The 23,636-nt window shown below is 43.9% G+C and overlaps 2 protein-coding genes and 2 non-coding genes across 5 annotated transcripts in view; 2 read left to right on the plus strand and 2 right to left on the minus strand.

Moving 5' to 3' along the window:
• Positions 1–7,208, plus strand: part of LOC148540508 (stimulated by retinoic acid gene 6 protein-like) — a 110,506-nt gene extending 103,298 nt beyond the window's left edge. The window contains exon 18 of the mRNA XM_088444096.1: positions 6,316–7,208. Coding sequence (XP_088300222.1) covers positions 6,316–6,557 — 242 coding nt within the window. The 3' untranslated portion in view covers positions 6,558–7,208. The remainder of the gene's footprint in view (positions 1–6,315) is intronic.
• Positions 7,209–16,181: 8,973 nt separating this feature from the next.
• Positions 16,182–16,253, minus strand: TRNAH-GUG (transfer RNA histidin (anticodon GUG)). The gene has a single exon. It is a non-coding gene; the product is annotated as a tRNA-His (tRNA).
• A 557-nt stretch (positions 16,254–16,810) lies between these two features.
• On the minus strand, positions 16,811–16,882 carry TRNAH-GUG (transfer RNA histidin (anticodon GUG)). The gene has a single exon. It is a non-coding gene; the product is annotated as a tRNA-His (tRNA).
• Positions 16,883–17,593: 711 nt separating this feature from the next.
• Positions 17,594–23,636, plus strand: part of SLC28A1 (solute carrier family 28 member 1) — a 131,365-nt gene continuing 125,322 nt past the window's right edge. The window contains exons 1-2 of one of the 2 annotated variants that reach the window (XM_088444122.1): positions 17,594–17,692; positions 19,596–19,619. The gene's annotated coding sequence lies outside the window, so the exon portion shown is untranslated. Of the gene's footprint in view, positions 17,693–19,533; positions 19,620–23,636 lie in introns of both variants that reach the window. The other variant, XM_088444131.1, reaches the window with a different exon arrangement.

Consider the following 23,636-nt stretch of genomic DNA (forward strand, 5'->3'; position numbering starts at 1 on the left):
ACCCCCTCCCCCCCCAAAAAATGGGGTCCCCCCTCCTGAGTATTAACCAGCTCTGGGGTGAAAGTCCAGGGTTCTTCCCTGTGCCCCTGGAGGCAGTGGATGCAGGGGTAATGGTATAAATAAAGGGTTAATATTGTTTTCACAGTAGGACTACAAGTTCCTGGCAGACTGCCCTGTGGCACTTGTAGAACTACAAGTGCCAGCAGGCTTCTGGCACTGGTACCTCCACTGTGAAAGAATATAAAAAAACCACAAGACACACACACCAAGGTGGGGGGGGGGGGAGGAGGGGGCGGAGAGGGGGATTTCAAGAAAGCTTGGAGTGTGATAAAATTGTGAAAGATAACATACCAACCAATCAGCTCCTAACTGTATTTTTTTAACCACAGTCTGTGCAATCACAGTTAGGAGCAGATTGGTTGGTATTTTATCTCTCTCCAAACTTTCATGATTACCCAAATGTTTTAATATTTTATTACACATTCACTCACTCACCCCCACTCACAATACATACTTACCTACTCCCTGGCACCGGTCGGTCCTCTTCTCCAGTAGGCATCCGGTCTAAAAAAAAAAAAAAACGAGTTACCCAGACCAGAAAGCGTCATACTGTATAGCTGGCCACACATCAGACCAACTTTCCTCCAACCAAGCAACTGACCAACCGTCTAACTTGTCTGTCCAACTAAAACGCTTCCCCACACATCTAACCAACTTTTCATCCAACCAGCCAACCTGCCAACTTTTTTTTATCAGACCAGCCAACTTCTGTCCAACTTGTGATGTCACAGAAGTAGGCGGAGACTGCCTGCCTACTCCTGCACGTTTTGAATAAATATATTGAACACACATATATCTGTGCGTATATATATATATATATATATATATAAATATATATATATATATATGACACTGGACAGTGCCGAATGAGGGGAGGAGAGTTGGGATGGATCGGCGGATACGGAGCCGCGATGGTCGGGAGGACGGTGGCCGGATGCAGTAGAAGTCAGATGGTCATAAAATATATAGGGGCCCATTTATCATTCAATATTTGCGCTGTATTCCCACAAAACACCCGTTTTCGGGGGATAGCCGCAAATATTAAGTATTCTCCGATATCTGTTGCTATCCCTCCATTTCAATGGAACCCCCATTAGTTTCTATAGGGGATGCAGTGCTGACAGATTTATTAAGTTCCAGAATGCAAAACATTCTGGACCTTGCTGCGCGCACCTTAAGCCATCTGAAGATGGGCTACACATCACAAATCTGTCCATGAGAGGGTTCCATAGAAATCCTCCCTTGGCAATGGCCGCAGTGCATGCGTGGTCTGCAGACCGCACATGCGCAGGATCCAAGCACAGGAGTGAAGTGACCGCTGTCTCTGAAGGTGGAACTTCATACATCCGGGTGGTATGATCGCATCCTGCAATGCGATCACGAGCGCTAATATGGCGCCCAGATCGCATTGCAAATGCGATCATTACTAAATGTGCCATACATACATATGATCCATAGGGATGTAGTTATGAGACCGGCAGTCTCAATTCCAACTGGGGAATCCTGACATGGGATTTAACAGAGACGTTGAAATACCGACGCCTATGTTAATCTCGACGCCGGAACGCCGAACCGAACGTCCTCCTGCCAGGTAAGTACAACACTTAGCCCGGGGATGGGGGGGGGGGTTAGGATTAGGAACCACCGTGGAGACTTAAGGTGCCTACAAACTAGGCGATGTGGTCACAATACGATATCGTGTGCGATTTCCCTTGAACTTTCCCTGGCAGTGCCCCAGCACTCCAGGACATTATGTGCAGCAAAAGCTGCACGATGTGTCACAAGATCTATCGTGCACGATCTAAAGATTTGCCGATCTTTAGATCGTGCAGGATAGGAGACAGATGCTTGCACAGATCAGGGATATCCATGATGCATGTATCTGTTTGTAAAAAAATAAACACAGATGCAGGGACGGGAACAGTGAGACCTGTCTGTGCCACTGTTTAAAAAAACCATGTGTAGAAAAAAAAAACGGTGTGACTCCTCCCCCAAAAGTCACAACCAGCACCAGGCTAGTCAGAACCAGCCCTGGTTGCCAAAATACGGGGGACAAATGACGTAGGGGGTTCCCCGTATTTTGCGCAACCAGCACTGGACTCTGATCCAGTCCTGGTTCTGAAATTACAGGGGAAAAAATGAGTAGGGTCCCCCTGATTATCCAGAACCAGCACCAGACTTTTTCTAGCAGAGGTCTAATGCCACAGCCAGGGGAGCCCTTTCATCGGGCCCCCCAGCCAAAGCATTAACCGTGACCGCTAGTCAGCCCAGGCCGGGGATCACTGGGCAGCTGGGGACGCCCCCAATAAAGGGGTCCCCCTCTCCAGGGCACCCCAGGCCCAGGCTGACGGGTGCTGGGTTGATTGTGTATAGTGTGAGTAAAAAATAGATTAACTAATATTGTCTTATGCTGTGGAGGTCCCAGCAAGCCTCACCCGCATGCTGGTACTTGGAGAGCCACATGTACCAGCATTCAGGGCATTATGGGCCCGTTGGTACCTGTAGTTTCACTACAAAAGTAATATTAAAATAAACACAGGACACACACACCGTACAAAGTTTAAGTTTATTAAACATACATGCACTCACACATGTACTCATACTCACGTATGTATCCCTGTAGCATCGGTCCACTTGTCCAGTAGACTATCCATAGGGGACCTGTGAAAAAAAATATACTCGCCGTCTCCTATGCGAAGTTCGGTCCTCTTCATTCCAAAGTAGGCATCCAGGGACTTGGCAAAAAAAAAACGGAAATGGCGGAGCCACGAACTGAAGTACCGTTCTATAGGAATGGTGCTTCCCGAATGAGAGTTTAGTGGCGGGATTTCACCATGGAAACCCCGCCAGTGAGCGTTCATTGGCTGAGAGACCGAGCCCTCCGCCTCTCAGTCAGTGAACGGTTATCACCATTGAAGTCAATGGTGAGAACCACAAAGGTAACTCAAGGTTGGGGTTAGGCACCCCCCCTGGGGAAGACTGGGGTTAGGCTAGGGGAAGAGGGTTGGGGCTAGGCACCCCCCGGGAAGGTTAGGTTTAGGGTGCGGGGAGGGGGGGGGGTTAGGTTTATGCACCCATGGGGGGTGGGTTAGGCACCCCTAAGGGAGAGTTAGGGGGAGGGTTAGTATACTTACCTACCCCCGTCGGGATCTTCTCCGTCGGCCATCTGCTGTCGGGACTTCAGCCACCGGCATTTCAATTCCATTCCGATTATTATTCTGAGTGCTGCCGTTGTGTGTGTTTGTGTGTATATACATATACATGATTACACACACACATACACACACACACACACACATATATATACCTATACACATACAGTCAGGTCCATAAATATTGGGACATTGACAGAATTTTCAGATTTTGGCCTCTATTCACCACCACAATGGTTTTGAAATGAAACAAACAAGATGTGTTTTAACTGCAGACTTTCAGATTTAATTTGAGGGTAATTACATCCAAATCAGGTGAACGGTGTAGGAATTACAACGGTTTCAATATGTGCCTCCCACTTTTTAAGGGGCCAAAAGTAATGGGACAATCAACTCAAAAGCTATTTCATGGACAGGTGTGGGCTAGTCCCTCGTTATTTCATTATCAATTAAGCAGGTAAAAGGTCTGGAGTTGATTCTAGGTGTGACATTTGCATTTGGAATCAGTTGATGTCGACTCTCAATATGAGATCCAAAGAGCTGTCGCTATCAGTGAAGCAAGCCATCATTCGGCTGAAAAATCAAAACAAACCCATCAGAGAGATAGCAAAAACATTAGGTGTGGCCAAATCAACTGTTTGGAACATTGTAAAGTTTGCTCCTCCCCCCTCTACACCCCATCAGGCAAAGTGGAGTTGGCCAAATCAAGAACACTCTCAAGGAGGTAGATGTATATGTGTCAAAGTCAACAATCAAGAGAAGACTTCACAAGAGTGAATATAGAGGGTTCAACACAAGATGCAAACCATTGGTGAGCCACAAAAACAGGAAGACCAGATTAGAGTTTGACAAACAAAATCTAAAAAAGCCATTACAGTTCTGGAAACACATCCTATGGACAGATGAGACAAAGATCAACTTGTACCATAGTGATGGGAAGAGAAGTGTACGGAGAAGGAAAGGAACTGCTCATGATCCAAAACATACCACCTCATCAGTGAAGCATGGTGGTGGTAGTGTCATGGCGTGGGCATGTATGGCTGCCAATGGAACTGGTTCCCTTGTATTTATTGATGATGTGACTGCTGACAAAAGCAGCAGAATGAATTCTGAAGTGTTTCGGGCAATATTATATGCTCATATTCAGTCAAATGCTTCAGAACTCATTGGACGGCGCTTCTCAGTGCAGATGGACACCCAGCGTCTGGTGATGTCTATGCATTCCAGACCTCAGGCTGTAATTGCCTGCAAAAGATTTGCAGCAAAGTATTAAAAAGTGAAAGTTAGATTTAGGATTGTTTAGTTTGTCCCATTACTTTTGGCCCCTTAAAAAGTGGGAGGCACATACAGAAACTGTTGTAATTCCTACACCGTTCACCTGATTTGGATGTAATCACCCTCAAATTAAATCTGTAAGTCTGCAGTTAAATCACATCTTGTTTGTTTCATTTCAAAGCCATTGTGGTGGTGAATAGAGGCCAAAATATGAAAATTCTGTCAATGTCCCAATATTTATGGACCTGACTGTATATGTATATATACATATATATGTTTATGAACATGTATATACGTATACATGTATGTATGCCTGTATACACATATACGTGTATATATAAGCATATATATGTATGCACACACAATGACAATATGGACCAGACCGGTATCAGACTCCATGAGGAAAGTGAGAGGGGGGACAGGATCGCAGGGTGTGGTGGTATCGAGGGGTGGAGGGGGGTCTCGATCGCTGTGTGCGGTGGTCTGTGGGGGGAAAAGAGGAAGGGGTATGCTGTGATCGCGGGTGTGCAGTAGTCCTGGGGGGAGAGAGAAAACTTCCGCGATCGCGGATGTGTGGTAGTCCCTGGGAGATAGGGTTTGGGGGGGAGAGGTGGGTGCCGCGATGGCAGGGGTCTGGGAGGGAAGGTTCGTGTGCGGTATTCCCGGGGGGGAGGGAGAAGGCTGCCGCGATCACGGGCGTGTGGTATTCCCGGGGGGAGGAAGAAGGCTGCCACGATCACGGGGGGGGAGTGAGGAAGGTGCAATCGCGGGTGTGTGGTAATCCGGGGGGGTGGTGCCATGACTGCAGGGGCAGGGTCCACCCGGGTGGTCGGGGACGGGCGGTGATCACAGGGTTGAAACTAGTGTGACGGACAGGTACCTGACTGAAGTTCAGCAGCAGCACTGCAGGACAGATCCAGCTGCAACACTGATGCTCACTGCCGCTGACAGGGATCCCAGGCTGGAAGGTGCACGGTGGAGAAGTAGGCGGACACTACTGGCCAGTGTCCACCTACTTATCGTTCAGTTGGGGGGAGTGTTTCCCCTACACTAGAACGATAGTTGGTGAAAATCAAACATGTTTGATTTTCTCCAACTAGTTGGAACAACCGTTTTTGGCCGTTTTTTAGCGTGTGGGAGCAAACGGCTGACTATCGTTTGCTCCCACACACTAGACGATTATCGTTCCAACCAGCCAACTAGTTGGCTGGTTGGGACGATATCTTTCTGGTGTGTGGGGGCCTTATGTACAGTATAGCGCTAGCTGAATGACAGGAAACCCACAACGTTTCTTGCACTTCAGCTTTTCTTAGCCAATCAGCGGCAGGTTACTATGATAATGGCCGCTGATTGGCTAAGAGCTGCTGGAATCTTAGCCATTCATGGCTAAGACACATGAAACCCATGGAAAAGAGACTTTACAAGTAGGCAAGTATGACCCAGACATTTATAGCACCCATGTTTGATTTTTAGGCCTTCTTCTCACCAACCAAACCAACATTAAGTTAATAGTGTATATGTTTAATAAATAAGCTTCCTAGCCCCCAGCCAGGCCGGGAAAAGAGAAATGGATCTCCAAAATATAACAAAATGGCTGGTCCCAGGTGAGGGACCACACAACACAAGCACAGCTTTGACTATTTAGAAGAAAAAAAAAGAGTGAGAAAAAGGACAGGCAGACAGTGCTCCCTATGTTCTAACACCCTAGATCTGGCACTGCTGAGGACTAAATACCTATTTATTTATTTATTTATTTTTATGCAGTTATGTTTTTACAACATGGAAAATGTGGATATCCTACATTAAATATTATTTATTTTTCTTGCAGATGTGCTCCAAGAATACAGGAAAAAACAAACAATAACAAAATGGCACTTGGCTTATACTCTGATTAATAACCCAGCACTGATACTGAACAGGAAACAAAATACATATAATTCTGCTTCTTATCCCCAAAGTCAGGCTGTTTTGCAACGGTTGCTAACCTCTGTTTTGCGGTCCCGTGACGGGAAATGGATACTTAAAGAAAGAGACATTGAAACATCAACAGACACTAATATCCAAATTTAATCTGTTTTAAAAGCCCATTTGAAAGAGACAGTGTAAAGGATCACCTATGTGCAAGTGATGAGAGTATCCCAGAGTATACTGTACAGAGAAAGGAATATGTACTGGTGACTGGTGGTTCAGGATGACAAGAATGCTATATGGAAATGCTACAAGCTTTAAATGCTCAGTGATAATCTGTTGTGTTGCAAAAATCCTCAGAATGTATCAGTGTTAACAATGTTCTCTACATGTGTCATGCAAAAAGTGTCAGCTTATTGTATTGGCTAATGATTGCTATGGTTTCCTCATACTCGATATATAAACAAGAAAAGTCCCTCCATTCTCATTATCACGCTGGACTCACACTCACCTACGCAGGCGGACCTCCAACCACAGAGACTCACTTAAGTGTTATAATAGGCATTTAATGATGAAGTAGACAGCACAACTGCATAATCACAAAAAGACACCGGCAACATTCTGGTCTAATAAGGGGCCTTTGGGCTAAAATGTTCCAGCATATTTAGGCAAATACATTCCTTTTGTGTGATAATCCAGTGGTGCTGTCTCCTTTTCTTTATTACACACTCTTTATATAGTCATGTTACGCTGATGGATGCAAATACAATTGTCTGTCAGACATGGATGATAATAAAGAGTATTGGGTCAGTATTGTTGTGGTGGTTTGGTGTTCTAATAGCCCCTAATTATAGGTGACTTGTTCTCTATACCTATCTTACTTTCTCAGAAAGTTTAAAGACAGAATGCAACAAAATATATATGCTTCTGGCATCTCTAATACAAACATACCACTGATAGTTAATAAACTAACACTTAGGGGTAAATTTACTAAAGTGAGAGTTTTTAGAAGTGAGTTTTCAAAGTGATGTTGCCCATAGCAACCAATCAGATTCTACTTAACATTTAACTAGCACCTCCTAGATGATAATAGCTAGAATCTGATTGGTTGCTATGGGCAACATCACTTTTAAAACTCACTTCTAAAAACTCTCACTTTAGTTAATTTACCCCTTAATGTTATGACATATTTTAATATCATTATTATTTTATACGGATTGTGATGAGCACCTTATTTTCCAGCAGTATGCAGATTTTTGTTGCTGTTTTTTTCTTTACCTGTTTCTTGTATTTTGTTTTTTTCTGTTTTAATTGGGACAAGAACTTTCCAAAAATGGCCTGAAAATGACAGATCGTTGGGAGATGTACATTGTGGCTTACAGTCTAAAGGGGCCTATCCATTAGGTGACCTGAAAAACTGAACGTCTAGCGTTCAGTTCTTCAGGTCGCCGGGTGCGGTGTCCGCACTGAATGGTGTTAACTGAACGTCATTCAGTGCAGGAGACCGACCTCCTATCTGTGAACATGTGGAACCTGACGCTTGTCGTCAGGTTGACGAGCATGTGCCACAGATAGTCGAGGACCCAGCTATATTTATTCCAAGTGCCTAATTTTATCTTTCAATGCAATTGATACTTATAAGTCTTGGGGAACATCAATACTGTGTTTACCAACTACCGACTGTCAGAGTAGGTTTATATTCGGCTGGAGGCTATAGTCTCTAACTCTATGGAGACCTTTAGCCCCTGTGCTGATTTTTATTATTGGACGTGAGCTAAAATTGATGGCCCAAAAGCCCCTGGAACCACATTTATTAGTCAAAGTGAACATTGGGTCTGATTCAGTAAGGATCGCTATTGTGATCGCAATAGCAATTATGCACACAGTCCCACTGCAAAGATATGCTAATGATTGCAATCACATTGCCATACGCAGACTAACATAAGGATGCCCCTTTTACCTTACACACATCCTTAATACTTAGCAAGACTGCAAAACCATCAGTAACATCAAGTACAATCACAGCCCCGACACACTTACACATGCTCTGACCTTACTCAGGAATTTCTAACCTCATTGCACATGGTGAAATCCCAAGCTGCGTATGGCATCGCAATGTCTAATTTATGCACACCCCTGTAACTGCATTCAAACGCACTGGCACGTCTGCGTTTCTACTACCCCCCTCCCCTCTCCCCCGTCACCACCTCCAAAGGGTACTTCCTGTCAATAACTCTGCGATGGGTCTGCGTAGTCAATGCGATCGCAGTCCCGATCGCAGTGGAGTGCATTCACAGAATGCAGCAATCGGCCGATTGAGTGCATAATCGCAGTTGCGATCCGGAATGAATCAGACCCATTGTGTACTGAACTTGCTCTAGGCAGGGCATCTGCTGCTGCAGAAAGCTCCCTGAGTGGCATGCAGACATAGGTCAGACATTTGAGCCAAGGAGGTTTGTTCAGCATCCCTCCTGTACTCTGAGGAGAGATTGGGGGGGGGGGGAAATGGGGGTGGATGTTAAGCCGCTTTCAGTGCCGCTGTCCAATTCTTGCCATTCACAGCCATTTCAGATTGAATCTTTGCTAAGTGATAGCAACCTCTGCCTGCACTGTGCATCTCATGTATTAACATGTATTATCATGCTTGCCTACTCTCCCGGCCACCACCCACCTGTATACCCTGGCCTCCCTCGCACCCCTCCCCCACATGCAGCGGGGGAGGGGCCATGATGATGCCATCGTGCAGTCACTCCCCTGATCCGGCCCTAATGCCGGATAATGTCCCCGACCATGCCTCCATATGCCGCAGCATGCCCCTCCCCCCTCCACTGTGCCGACCTGGGGGGCAGCCAGAATGTCGGCAAGTATGTGTATTATAAATTGGCCAGACTAAGAGCCACATGGGCCTGGGGCTGAAAATTATCAAGGGCCTGTACTGAAAAGGGGAGGAAGTGTAACCAGTGCTGTGTGGGTGTGGCCAGAGCCACGTGGGTGTGTACACCCCATACACTATCAGCCACACTGTCTCTTTTAAATACATAAAAATTTAAAAAATATATAATTTTGTGAGAAAACTATTTTAATACAGATGAGTTATGGCCAACGGTCATCAACATGGTGTCATGTTGATGGACCTATTTTTAATCTGTCCCTTGTGTTATTGATATTTCATTGGAAACACTGCTGTGTAGCATATTTTGAATTGGCACTGCTGTATTTCATATCAATTTGTGGTACAGATTGTGGCACATTATGTATGATAGGCACTGCTCTGAGGTATATTATCAACTTGGGGTACTACTGTGTGGCATATTATGAATTGAGGGGACTGCTGTGTGGCCAGGGCTGCCATCAGAAATTGTGGGGCCCGGGACTGACAAAATAGCAGGCCCCCCTGGGTGAATCAAGGGCATACTTACAAACTTTCAGTTGCGCCTCTCCAACAGAAGCCCGGATGGGAGATGAGCTAACCGTTTTAATAAAAGCGGGTCCGGACTCTGTGTCATTAGGCCTCACCTCCATCATGGTACAATACCATGTAATACCATGTACAACCTTTGACCCCTCACCTCTATAGTAATATATTTCTTCCTAATTTCTTCCCTGTAGTCCATCCTCCCTCTGTGACATCTCGCATGTCTTCCAATCTGCCCCCTAACACATTTATCTAAACCTGTAGTAACACAGGGGTTGATTCAGACCCGGACGCTAAGCCGCGATCGCTTGCATCCAAAAGGGTCCAGGTATGCAATTTCTGAGTTCACACTGTCTGGTGTAAGGACGCCCTCTATGTCTTAGAGAGCGACGGCAGAGTGAGCGCACGTCGGTATAAAGACGCCCACTTTTCTCTCTTAGCACACGTCATCTCCAGGAAGTGTACGATTAATCTGAACCATCGATAGCCATTGGAGCAGCACGCAGCACTTGAGGTAGACCCTACTCCACCGCAAGCATTGTGATCACTGCAGCCTGAAATACAACCAAGTGACGTGTACAATGAAGCTTCCATGCTAATTATGGACACCCATAAAACTCTGTTTTGATGCCCACACATGCCTGCGTTCGCAGCACCACTCCCCTGTTCACAAGCACCTTCCCCTGTTACCACCCACAAACGGCACTATCTGTCACTCAAAGTAGTGCTCAGTCTTTCTGCTAAGAGTGCACGATTCACGATTCCCATGACTGGTTCGCGCACGCGCACTGCAATGCATACGCAGACAGGCAACTATCGGCCATAGTGTGCGTCCGCGGCTTAGCGTCCGGGTCTGAATCGGGCCCACAGTCCCCCCACCTCTATAGTGACATTCTTTCCTCATTCCTCCCCTGTAGCCCATCCTCCCTCTGTGACATCACACCTTTCTCCCCCAACCTGCCCCATAACACATTTCTCTATCCCTGTGGTAAAGAAGTGATTATATTTACTGAAACAAATCATCCCTTTCCCATGAATTACAAGTCTCATGACTTTCCTCCTAGAAGAAAGCTCCTTCTGGCTGCCTCTTCTCCTGGTCTGGATGTCTGGCGCTGCTCCTCACGCGAAGCATCTCCTCTCCCCTCCAGCAGCGCGGCAGGTGCGATGTCGTGATGTCACGCACGCTGACTTAAAAAAACGTTATTGAACAAGGGGCGGGTGCAGTCGCTGACTACCTGCAAATGAAACAGGTAGTCAGCACAGTATGCAGGTTGGAGCAGGCCTCTCCACTCAAGGAGGGGGTAGCGCGAGCAGTAGGAGCGGGCTCCCTCTTCACTCAAGCGGGTAGTGCGAGCAGTAGTAGGAGCGGACAGTAGTAGAAGTGGGCGGGTCCCCCCCTCATTCTGCAGAGCACCCGGGCACGGGACTCTATTCCCGGCAGTCCCACCCTGATGGCGGCTCTGTGTGTGGCACATGAATTTTTTACACAGATGTGTGGAATATTATGCATTGGGAGCAGGTGGATGGACATTTTTGACATAGGCTATCATTTGGCAAATCTTTCCTAACTGTTGGAGTCGTTGCTATTATCTTTCCACAATACACCATATTTTAATGTTGAGGCCTGGAGGGCACATATATGTGGCATATGTAATAGGGACACTACTGTGTGGTATATTGCGTATCTCATCACAGTAAGTAAATTTGAAATCTAAAATCATTCAAAATATTTTTCTTTTTTAAGCTTTCCATACCAAATGGCTGGGAGAAAATATATTGTGGCCCTTCGTCCAAAGTAAATGTGTTAATATGGCACTCCAGAAAAAAGTTTGGATGCTCCTGGCCTACCGTAACATACAGTAGGGGAGATCCTGACCAGATCTACCCTGTCACTAATATTACATTAGATTAAGAATAACATGATCTAAACAGCATATGAGCATAATACATATAAGCGGCTATTAGATCCAAATATCACTGCATTTAATAATGCGGAGAATCATTAGAACCCTTCCCTATAAGCAATTCCATAAGTGTAAACTAAAAAATATAATCTTATATATATATATATATATATTAAAGCAGCAATGCTGTAGTCAAGTACCTTTTAAACATGCATCTAACAGTAGTCATTCTTAGCTCTTCTCCTACAAATCATTATCCCCTTTTCAATTCCTCTGAGCATGGCATAAAAGTTTGGTGACAAGTTTGCAAGTCACAGCATAGACAGATACAAAACACATTGAATCTGTTTCAGAGTTGCACGCTCTACAGATATTCCTGCACACGGGCAATGCTTTTTCCTTATTCCTTAGCTCATTATTCAGAGCTGCCCAGCACATGCGACCTGATTGTTACCACACGGAGACACAGAAAAGATTTGGATGCAGGGTCTGTGGATTTCAATGGGCTTTGCCCAAAGGGAACATGGGGGAGACTAGGCAGATGCGGCATGTAGCGGATGTGTCGCTCTCAAAAGACACACAGTCACTCACACAGCCATAGGGCTGGTGCATACTTGCCGACTCTTCCTGATTGTCAGGGAGACTCCCTGAAATAGCAGCAATCTCCCTGACGAGTCTACCAATCTCCCTGATTGTGCCTTACCCCCATTATATAGCTGTTATACTGTATACAACAAACAAACTAACAAAAAAGACATTCAAATGGGATCATTAGTATCATTTCCCTGCATTGGATATAAGGCACAATGATCCCTATGGCTACATGTATTTTTCTAAAAGTATCAGAGTGTTGTCATCAACAAATAGATCTTACTAACTGCTTTGGGGCTCATTTACATTTGGGTGTAAGTCAGTATTATAACAGGCCTCTCACATGTACTGTAGCAGGACACGCCCACTTTACTGCCGCACTCATAGGTGCTGCTTTCACAATCTCCCTTAAAGGCTTTTTGAAAAGTAGGCAAGTATGGGCTGGTGCAAGTTTTGATGGTGTGAATAAAGATGCACCAAGACAGAAATACACCATCACAAGAAGCTGCAAGTGGACATCTCGGTATTAAGAAAATCCTCTGCGGCATTACCATAAGATGCAGACACTGCTGCGGCAAAAGACGCAGCCATGTCTGCATGCGACTCTGTATCAGGCCGATTGCCTGGCTGCCAATCACAGATACAGCCAGTCTGCCACACAGGCTCATCATTTGAGATGTCAGGGGGGTTGGGGGAAGGATACCTCACAGTGAACAGTTCAAACAGAGGTCAGAGGAGCATTCCAAAACCTCTCTGTTCACTACTACCCCTTTCAGACCAACACCCCGGGTCCCTTAACACGAGTTTCAAGCCGTGTCACAGCAGCTTGAAACCAGTTCACACCGCAGGCTGGACCCGGGTTATTGCCGGGGCTTCTCTTATGCCGGCGCTTGGAGATGGCATCATCTCATACTTGCCTACTTTTGAAAAATTTCAATGAGATTGTGAAAGTAACACCTATGAGTGCGGCGGCAAGGTGGGCGAGTACTGTTACATGTGAGAGGCGTGTCATAAAACTGACTTACATCCAAACATAAATGAGCCCCAAAGCAGTTAGTAAGATCTACTTATTATGAAAACACACTGATACTTTTCATAATATACATGTAGCCATAGGGATCATTGGCCCTCATTCAGAGCCGTATGCTCTGAGCAGAGCGCACGCTCTGAATGAGGGCCGCCCTCCATAATTCTGGAGCGTCCTCCTGGACGCTCGTATAGCTGTGGGTCACCACCCACAGCCTATACGAGCGTGCAGTTTGATGGCCGTGATGGTCGTGACCATCGCGACCATCGAAACTGCGAGCCGGAGCCTGCGGTTGAGGTTTTCACTAGTGATGTCAGTGGGCCGGCTTCTGACGGTAGGCGTTCCCTTGGGAACGCCCCCGTCAGGGAGGCACGCCCCGGCACGCCCACCAAAGGGGGCGTGCTGTCAATCAACATCGACAGCACGCCCCCTTTGATCAGACACAACGAGCGAAGGAAAGTCCTTCGCTCGTCGCGTCTGGCGCATGCACACGACGGAGCTCCCGCCGTCGTGCGCATGCGCAGTGCAGACCATCGACCCACTTGCGAGAGGTCAGCCGTTCGCAAGTGGGTCTGAATCAGGGCCTTTGTGTCTTATATCTAATGCAGGGAAATGATACTAATGATCCCATTTTAATTTACATATCTCTGTTTTTTTATGTATATAACAGCTTCATATTGGGGGTTAGATGCAATCAGGGAGATTGATACTATTTCAGGGAGTCTCCCTGATTCAGGGAAATTTGGCAAGTATGCATCATCTCCATCTCTAACAACGATGTTGATCGATTTTAAATCCATTAAAATCGACCTTTAGTAAATATATCGCAAAGTCTCTGATTATGTTCTCCACCACCTTTTGCTAAACTGAAAGTATCCTCTAACCTCTCCCTTCCAAGCATGCTGTCAACTGGTGCGGTTACTTTTTACCATCAGCTGACTCATTCCTACAATTACATAGACCTACAAGTACGGGGGGGATTCAATTTACCGCATATAGGAGTCTATTTACTAAGCCTTGGATGGAGATAAAGTGAACAGAGATAAAGTACTATCCAATCAGCTCCTAACTGCCATTTCACAGGCTGTGTTTGAAAAATGGCAGTTAGGAGCTGGTTGGATGGTACTTTATCTCCGTTCACTTTATCTCCATCCAAGGCTTAGTAAATAGACCCCTAAGGGCCTGTTTTAGAGTTGTATGCTATTGCATTCGCCTCTGTACTCGCAATTTACTCGCAATTTATGTGTGATAATATGCTAATGCCTGCCAACCGCCTGTCTGAAATAGTGTGCGATGGACAGTGCAAAAGTTGCTACACCCACTTCCCTTATCTGCTTTGTATGCAGATCCTCCAAAGGTTGAGAACACACCACCATTGATGCAACATTGGACTCACAATGACTCGAATAAGTTCTGGGCTCCACAGATTCTGGGTCAGCTCTCTCTATAAAAATGACTGTGGTTCTGTAATTGGGAAAGCAGCCACACTCGCAGACTCACCCTTGGAACTCCCATAACACGCCCATGGACCATCCTCCTTTTGCAAACACTTTCGCCAGACTTTAGCCAGGAACATCTATGGATCGCTGTGGTCTGCTCAGGACCTTGTCATCGCAGAGACATTGCGAATGCCGTATAAAATCACAGATCACGCGTGCACAGTGAGACTTTCCTCTGTGTTTTGCAGATGCGCAGTAGCAAAACAATCGCTCAGCTCCTTGAACATCGGCATAGCTTACAACTCTGAATAGGGATCTAAGATAAGATTTTACCACTGGTCGACTTAGCAGGCATATAACGACCTACTTTCAGCATGTGCGCTCCCTGACCCCTGCTATTCAAATAAAAAATGCTTAACGTGGCACCGGTGCGGTAATTCTACAGTGCACGATTTAGGGGCACTGCATGAAAAAGTAAGGAAATCATCCTGAACCCAAGAAAGGTGGCAAATAACTTTGGATAACAGTATATTTCCCATCTATACAAAACCATATTTCAGAGGTTCCCTAATGCTGGGTACACACTAGAAGATATGTCATCCTATCTGGCGGATCAGACCACATATTGTCCACATCGACCTGTGCGTACCTGCTAAGTCGCTGACAATGCGCGCTCCTGCGCGTCGTCAGCGACATCGCCCGTCGGATCTGTATGCAGGTCCGACGGGTGATATCGTCAGCGGGGGGCCATGCTGCTGAATGCTGGGTGGGGCATGGCTGGCCTGGTATTGTGACTCCTCTGAGAAGAGTCTCGCTGATTGTTAGGCTAGGAGGACTGATGTAGTTTTGCCTATGGCCAGGATGACGCACCTCATTGGACCAGAGTCCCTGGTGGTTGCCATCCTGACCAAACTCCATTTATATCCCTGTCACCTGTTATATATTAAAATCACAGTGTAATCTCTGAAGAAAAAAAACAGGGTTCTTCTGCACTTTTTCTTTGATGTCAATAGATAACTGACAGTGGTGGAGCTACTGTCATTGCAATGTGTGATGACTTTGCCCCTCCCCCACACGGGTCCCATAGCCATGACACCCCCTTACAGAGGTGGCAGTACCAGCACTGATAGAATATTCATAATAAAATAAAATAAAAAAATTTGTATTGTGGATCACATCGGAAGGACCCCCGCCAAATTAAGAATATGGGAAGGGGAGTGGTTTTATTGGTAATTTATTTAAAATGAAAAACATTTTCACTACACTTATGTGTGTGCTAATGAACAGAATTACAAGAAAAAAAACCCTTGTTAAATACACACTTGACATTTTTTTTCCTTTCAAATGTAATAATAATTAAAATGAAATAAAAATATTGAGCCCACTTGCCGTGCCATTGCTTTTACACAATGCCGTGACTCGGATTCGAACCGAGGTTGCTGCGGCCACAACGCAGAGTACTAACCACTATACGATCACGGCGAGCTACTCAGGCTCCTGACTGCCTGCCCACAGCAATAGACTTTTTCACTCAGGCTTGCAAGTGACGTCATTACTTTGTATTCATTCTACAATCTATAGCAAACGACGCTATACAGGAGCAGCTGCTGCTTACATTCTATTATTACTTATTACTGCGGTGTCTCAGGTTATTGATTGATCATTGTATAAGACTGCTGCAGCTAGCTCAATAAATTCCCCGTACATATTTTCTTGTCTGTAGACATAATAGTATCTACCTATGGTCCCTACCAAAGTCAGTAAATTAAATCTAAAAACTAATAACTAATGCTAGGTGACAGTTTATACTTCACCATATAATCTACATTTTTTTTATTTAAAATAAAAACACACAAAGCATTGGTCATTGTGAACGTGATATTAAACATGACATGTCCCTTTAAGAATGTGATGTTCAACGCGGTTACCATGAAAAAAAAAACTTTTTGTTAAAAAAAATAATTACACCCTCATCTAATTATCTGATTTAAAGTGAATAAAAATTTAAGCCCACTTGCCGTGCCATTGCTTTCACACAATGCCGTGACTCGGATTCGAACCGAGGTTGCTGCGGCCACAACGCAGAGTACTAACCACTATACGATCACGGCGAGCTACTCGGGCTCTTGTGTTGCATCGCTGCTTCCAGTTCTGTTCTCTGAGACAGCCGTCCACGTCACAGCTGCCAGCTGTGCGCATGTGCGAGAGACTCCCTGCTGCTGCCTCAAGGCGGAGGCGCTCAGTGTCTGTGAGCGGCAACTGTGGGCGTGGTTCCTTGCTTGTATTTGGCACAATTACCTGGTCATACGTAAGAGCAGTAAACAGTTGCTAATTATAACTGCGCTTTGCCTGTCATGCAAAGGGAATTGCGCGGTAAGATGCCTGATTGTGCTTTCTGGCCGTGCTCAGCGCACTATAAACGCACAACAAACAAATGACAGGTGATTGCAATCTTTTTCCACAGGGAAGAGTATGTAGCTCATTCCATTTACACAGTGGCTGCTGAGTCGCTGGTTGTTCACCTTCACGCTACATATGAACCGAACTTTGTCATTTATTATTTAAATGATCATTTGTATTTATATAGCATCAAACGTGCACAACATGGTTTATATGGATATAACCTAAGCCATTAATATGCATGTAAGTTAATTACAAGGTTAAATAGTGTAAATAAATGAAAATTATTTTATTATTTTAAGGAAGATGATGTGTCCTTTCTGTTTTTCTATATTCCATATCATTGGCTGTTACCTCTCATGAGACAAAATAAATTAAGTACTTTCAAAGTGTTTCACCCATTTCTGCAGAAAGAAAGGAAGTCTACGGTACCCACATCCAATAACAGACACCGGGCCAACAAGATCAACTTTCCTCTTCAGCCACAGTAATGTCTGGATTCACAGCCATGGATCTATACGGTATCATTCTCTTTTTTTATTATATAAAGCCCTTATAGCATCTACCTTAATTTCCAGGTATTTTATTGCCCACCTTTTGGAACTCAGTGACATCCCTACTTTCATGGATGCTCTCACATTGGAGATTGGTGTTGTCAGGTACATAGCAAATCTTTAACTGAAAGACAAGTACAATCACAAACCCAGCTCAAAACATTCATTTTGGTTAAGTCCATGTTCATACCATGTTCACATGCCTACCTCTCTTATTTGGGTGCTGAGACATATATGTTGCAAAGGGAACCCCATTCCTATTGCAACTTCATTTTGCGCTGACATCCTCTATCACCTTTTAAATGGTGGAGGTTGGTTCTGCTCTGTTTTGGAGCCAAAAATGATGCACTAGGACATAGGTTCTCAAACTCCGTCCTCAGGACCCCACAGAGGTCACGTTTCCCAGGTCACCCAGCAGGTGCACAGGTAATCATTACTCACTGACACATTTTAAAAGATCCACAGGTGGAGCTAATTATTTCACTTGTGATTCTGTGAGGAACATGGAAAACATGCACTGTTTGGAGTCCTGAAGACTGAGTTTGAGAACCTGTGCACTAGGGCATACCTCCCAACATGATCCATTCAATGAAGGACAAAATGTTATCTTCCTGTACTTAATGTATGATTGCCATCACCTGTGCTGAAACACCTTTCTTATTAATTAACTAGTTCAACACAGGTGACGGTAATCATAAAATAAGAGGGAAGTCCAGTAACAGCATTTGTCTCTCCTGGAATGGGTCATGTTGCGAGGTATGCTAGGGTTCTATGTATGTTATTACATATATAGGGCCGTATTCAATTAGTCGCAATAAGTCCGAATCTGCGGAAAGTATCGCGCAAATGACGTAATTTCGATAGCGGAAACTTATCCCCGTATTCAATTCCAAATTCTTTTTGCAGGTGCTGAAAGTCAATGCATTGGAATAGGCGAAAAAGGTTCGCCTATAGCAGTCGAAAAAAAGTGCAGAATTGGGGTTTTGGGGTGCAAACTTCGGAAAACCCCCCCTGCACCCTTGGGACAGTCCCGCAAAGGTAGACTGCGTCAAAAAATACTTTAGATCACCCCCAAAAACTTTCATTTTGGGGGTGAAAAAGTCCAAAGTTGGGGGACAAACTTAAAAATGTGCGAAATAGACTCCAGGGGGGTCCCCAAGTATGCCCCAGGTGTTAAGTTTGCAGGTGGTTGCAGCAGGTGGATTTTTAAAATTTTTTAAAACTTCACTTTAGCAACTTTAAAATATGCTAGCTCCCATTTTCATGTACCCCAAATTTCCTGGGACTAGTTATTGTCTCCAAATAAACCTGCTAAATGCTATTCTTCACCACTTGTGTAAAGATGCTATATAGAGGCAATTAAAAGCACTTAAGTACCCCAAATAGCTCCAGGGGGGGCTAATCAGGGACGGCTATACTGATCCCCAATGTTAGTGCATCTTTTGGGGGGTGTCAGGCTGATTTCCCCAAAACTGACAGCACTTTTCGCATGTTTGAGTTTTGCTGGGATGCGTTTTCGCGTCCTTTGGAATTGAATATGACGACTAGCGAGGACGCGCACTATAAGTTTCCGTAGCTAAAACACGCAAAGTGATCAAAAAGTCCGGCATGCGAAAAGTACGGGACTTTTCGCCTGGAATTGAATAAAGGCCTATAGCTGAATACAAATCATTGTGTAAGGCTTGGTTGAATTGTATAATTCACAGAATATCTAAATGTCTGTGGTTAAATTGTGCATATCCTTTACTGATGAGTATTTTACTATGACATAATGTTTTATATATACAGTAGTATTCTTTTTCACAAAGGTTCACATGCAATCATTTCCGGCTACAGTATACGCTTCCTTAGCCTTCAAACCTCATTGCAGGATCAATGGAAGTCCACACACCTGGTAAGGATAAAGAGTGTACAGCATGCATTTTTCATTTGTTTTCCCTTTAAAAATTAAAGAATAAAGCAAATGGAGGAGTGCCATGAGTGAGTATCATTCTTAGCTGAAGGTACTTATGTTAGAAAGGGACTAAAGGTGCCCATACATTTGCGACGAATTGTTGCGATGTAGCGATGCGATTGGAAATGCTGATCCGCCGGTCGGAAATGCTGACCGTCGCAGGATCGCTGAAATTTTACATATTAAATGTCCCCGATTTGACGATCATTTTTTGATCACACTGTGGGTTACAGTCATATCGGGGTAATCCAACATGTTGGATTTCTGTGATCCTGCGATGACGGGTTGCAGGATCGCGGCAATCCGTCGCTGATGTATGGGGCCCTTTATATGTGTGAGAACCCAGGGCCTCATTTATCAACGAGTGATATTCTTGTTCTCACTCGTTACTAATCTTAAATGGTGCTCCAACCAATCAGTTCCTAACTGTCATTTTTCAAACACATGACAGGAGCTGATTGGTTGGATTTGTTATGGGGATAGGCTTATGTGTCCTAACATATCTGTCTCAAGCCAACTTCAGAAGTACAAATAAATGTCGCGAACAGTAACCAAAAATATGCTGCCCTTGTTATAAAATCTATGTGTCCTTTGCACAAATCATGTGAAAAGACCAGGGCCACCCCAAACTTTCAGAAGTTATAAAATGTGCTCTTGACCGTTTGCAGCCAGCTGAGATGAGGAAGGGGTTCCAGTTGCCCTTCAGGAAGTACATGTGATGCCAGCCTTTCTCTGGCGCATGTGGCATGTGAAGGGAAATATATAGAGTGTGCACAGTATATGATAAAGGTTGAGCATTTATGGGTTCACTCACCAATTCATGGGGACATAAGAATTATTTCTGTACTGATATATTGGAATCCTTGATTAAATAAACCTTTTCAGTTGTCTTAATTTAAACTTCATTAACTTCCAACACAAATTAAAGGTTCCCATACATCTGCGATGGATTGTCACGATGTTGCAATGCGATCGGAAATGCTGATCTACCGGGTGTAAACGCCGACTGCCCACCATCGATGTTCAGCGATCCGTCGCAGGATCGCTGTAATTTTCAATGCTAAATGTCCCCGATTAGACAATCACAATAATTTTTTGATCGCGATCGTCGGGCAAATCCAACATATTGGATTTCTGCGATCCTGCGATGCCGGTTTGCAGCATCGCGGCAATCCATCGCTGATGTATGGGCACCTTAACTGATGGTGCAGCAGACACTGTATAACAGATAGCTCACAGAAATACCCAAATACATTGTTAGGAATAGTTTCAGAAATGAACAACTCCTTAAACAAAAATCATTGGCTTGAAAATGTGAGAAACTGTAACTTGCTTGATGTGTGTTACATGGGTGTACCTGCCTCCTGCATCAAGTATCATTTTCAATATTAAAAATGTGGCAATCCCCTCATATTGGTTCTGCCTTTGTGGCGGGTTTGACTTGTGCTTTGAGGCTCAACCACCATTTGGGGATTTCCCTATTTGATTATTATATACAGTGTACACTATGTACTTTTCCTTTCTTGTCCCACATCCAGCAGAGAGAGTCTTCCATCATTTATAACAATTCATGCCCTTTTATTATTAGTTTTTCTTTAAATTGAATTTACATTAAAGAGTGTTTTATACATGATAGGTGTGTCATATTATGTAGCACGTCTGTGTTGGTCTGTTCTTCTTAATGAGGGTTTATAAGCAATCTGAAAATTGATTTACCAAAATATTAGTTTAAATCTCAATATATTAATTTGCTGAATAGTATTATACCATTGAGAATCAGTTAAACATTGATTATTAATTGTCTAGCTCTTGAGTGGAATCATTTAATTGCATATTCAAAATGTTCTCTCCAATAACTGCGGATATCGCTGATCATCAGTGCACTAAAAAAAAAAAAAATATCCAGCCATCAATGATAACTGTTCCTATAGGCAGGGTTGGGTAATAATGACTTGTACCTTCCAGTAAACTTTGCATATATTTATATTGTGTGTGTATGTATATATATATATATATATATATATATATATAATCACACACTTGTGCCTGTTTTCAGTTTAAGGGGCAAATCTAGTTGTGTAGGGTGCATTAAAATGCCAGCAACGGCATGGCATCTTGCACCCCTCACGGCCTGGTCTTAGCCCTATGGGGCTGCAAGCACTTTTATGCGAATTCGTGCTACTGTCAAGTGCGTCCATTGTCACGATGACTCGCACCTGCGAGTACATCTCATTTAATTGGCTTGAGCCCTAATACTGGAGGTTATGCAATTCACTTACACAGACCTGGAAGAGTTGTTGTTTTACATGTAACAGTAAATTGGATTAGTGGATGTCTAAATCAGAGGTAAATGGTGGGATTACATATCTGCATTATCAAGTATCTATTTTTAAGACTAACATTTTCAGTATGTGGTATGTTTACAACTGGTGGTAACCATGATTATAGTCTGTAATGTTAACAAGGCTTCTATGGGTGTAAGACCGTTTTAATACATTTAAAACATATATTCTAGGATATAAAATTTACCTCATGCATCGATAAAAATGTAATTTACTTTTAATATTTTTATCATATTCCAATAATGAAAACCAAAAGAATATGTAAGGTAAATTTATATGGCTTGAAGTGTTACTATCTAATCATTCTGTCAGATTGTTAAAGAAAGTGTGTGGATGAAAATAGCTAAATACAATCAAACAGTCAAAATTATCTATAATTAGATTTGATGAAATATTTATATCCAAAATAATATTAAATATGGTTTAAGCGTGTTTTATAATCATATAATTGAAGTGTAAAATTACTACAGCTTGCCTCCATTTCGCTCAATCTGCGTAAATATCGTCACTGTGTAAATCTCGGACTCAGGCCCTAAGTCTCCAGAAGGTAAGAAGATGTGTTAATAATCTTGGATGTAAGCACTCACGAGCAGGCCCCTTCTCCCTCACGTGCTTCTTCTTCTCTTACTTATGCTATCATTTATTCCTGACACGTGGTTGCTGATGCCCTGCTGATTATTTCAGTGTTATGCAGCAATGTTTATAAACCATGTCCTTGTCCTGCATTGTTTCACTGTTATTCTTGTGTGCTCATTTAAGTACTTTGTAAGGCACTGCAGAACCTTTGTGGCACCATATAAATAAAGCAGTGCGGTGAGGTCAATGGCTGGGGAGGTACACATGGAGATGGGTCTGAGTGCTGGGAGCCTGTCTCACTCCCTACTCACTGTAACTCTCCCCTCACTACATTAAATTTCAGTGTCCATGGATTCTCCTACCTGCATCACTGGGTCTTCTCTTGCTTTTGCTGACTGAGATCTGATCTCTAAACACTGCAGTGCACCTCCTGGTCACTCCAAGGTGTCAAACAGTGCACAAGGCATGCCCCCATACTCAGAGGCATGCCTCTATTAGCTTTCTTTCTGCGCAGCTTACTGTCTGTGGTATGGCCCGACCCCCAGCTCTGCAAGCAGTGTCTGACTATGCAGTAGCGAGGCTGAGCTGTTGCTGCCTTATCTCTCGTCTCCCTGCAGTCCCAGTGAGCTCCACAAAGCTGGTGTGTCTTAACTATAAAAATTATTACAATAAACAAAGAAGATTTATAAGAAGAGTTTAGAAGAGTTATAAGTATCTTCTTTGTATTATTCTAATCATTTTTATGTCAAAACTCAGGAGTATGACGGGAGGCCTTGCCTACTCTGACTGCACGTCCCTAAAATAAAGGATAATAATAAAAATAATAATGTGTGGATAATTTTCACCTGAATTAGGAAGAACGTGGGCTTTAAACTAAGAAACCTATGTGGAGTTACCCTGTAGCTCTCAGTATGTCATGCCCGTGTACATGAAGTTATAGCCAGGGGCTGGTTGGCCATTGACGTCTCTGGGAGTTTTTTTTTTTAGGTTTTTGTTTTGGAACTGTTTATTTTTCTGTTTTTATTTTAGTTTTTTTTAA

The sequence above is a fragment of the Taudactylus pleione genome, unplaced genomic scaffold, assembly GCF_031769625.1.
Source record: "Taudactylus pleione unplaced genomic scaffold, aTauple2 ptg000019l, whole genome shotgun sequence".
Taxonomy (NCBI): Eukaryota; Metazoa; Chordata; class Amphibia; order Anura; family Myobatrachidae; genus Taudactylus; species Taudactylus pleione.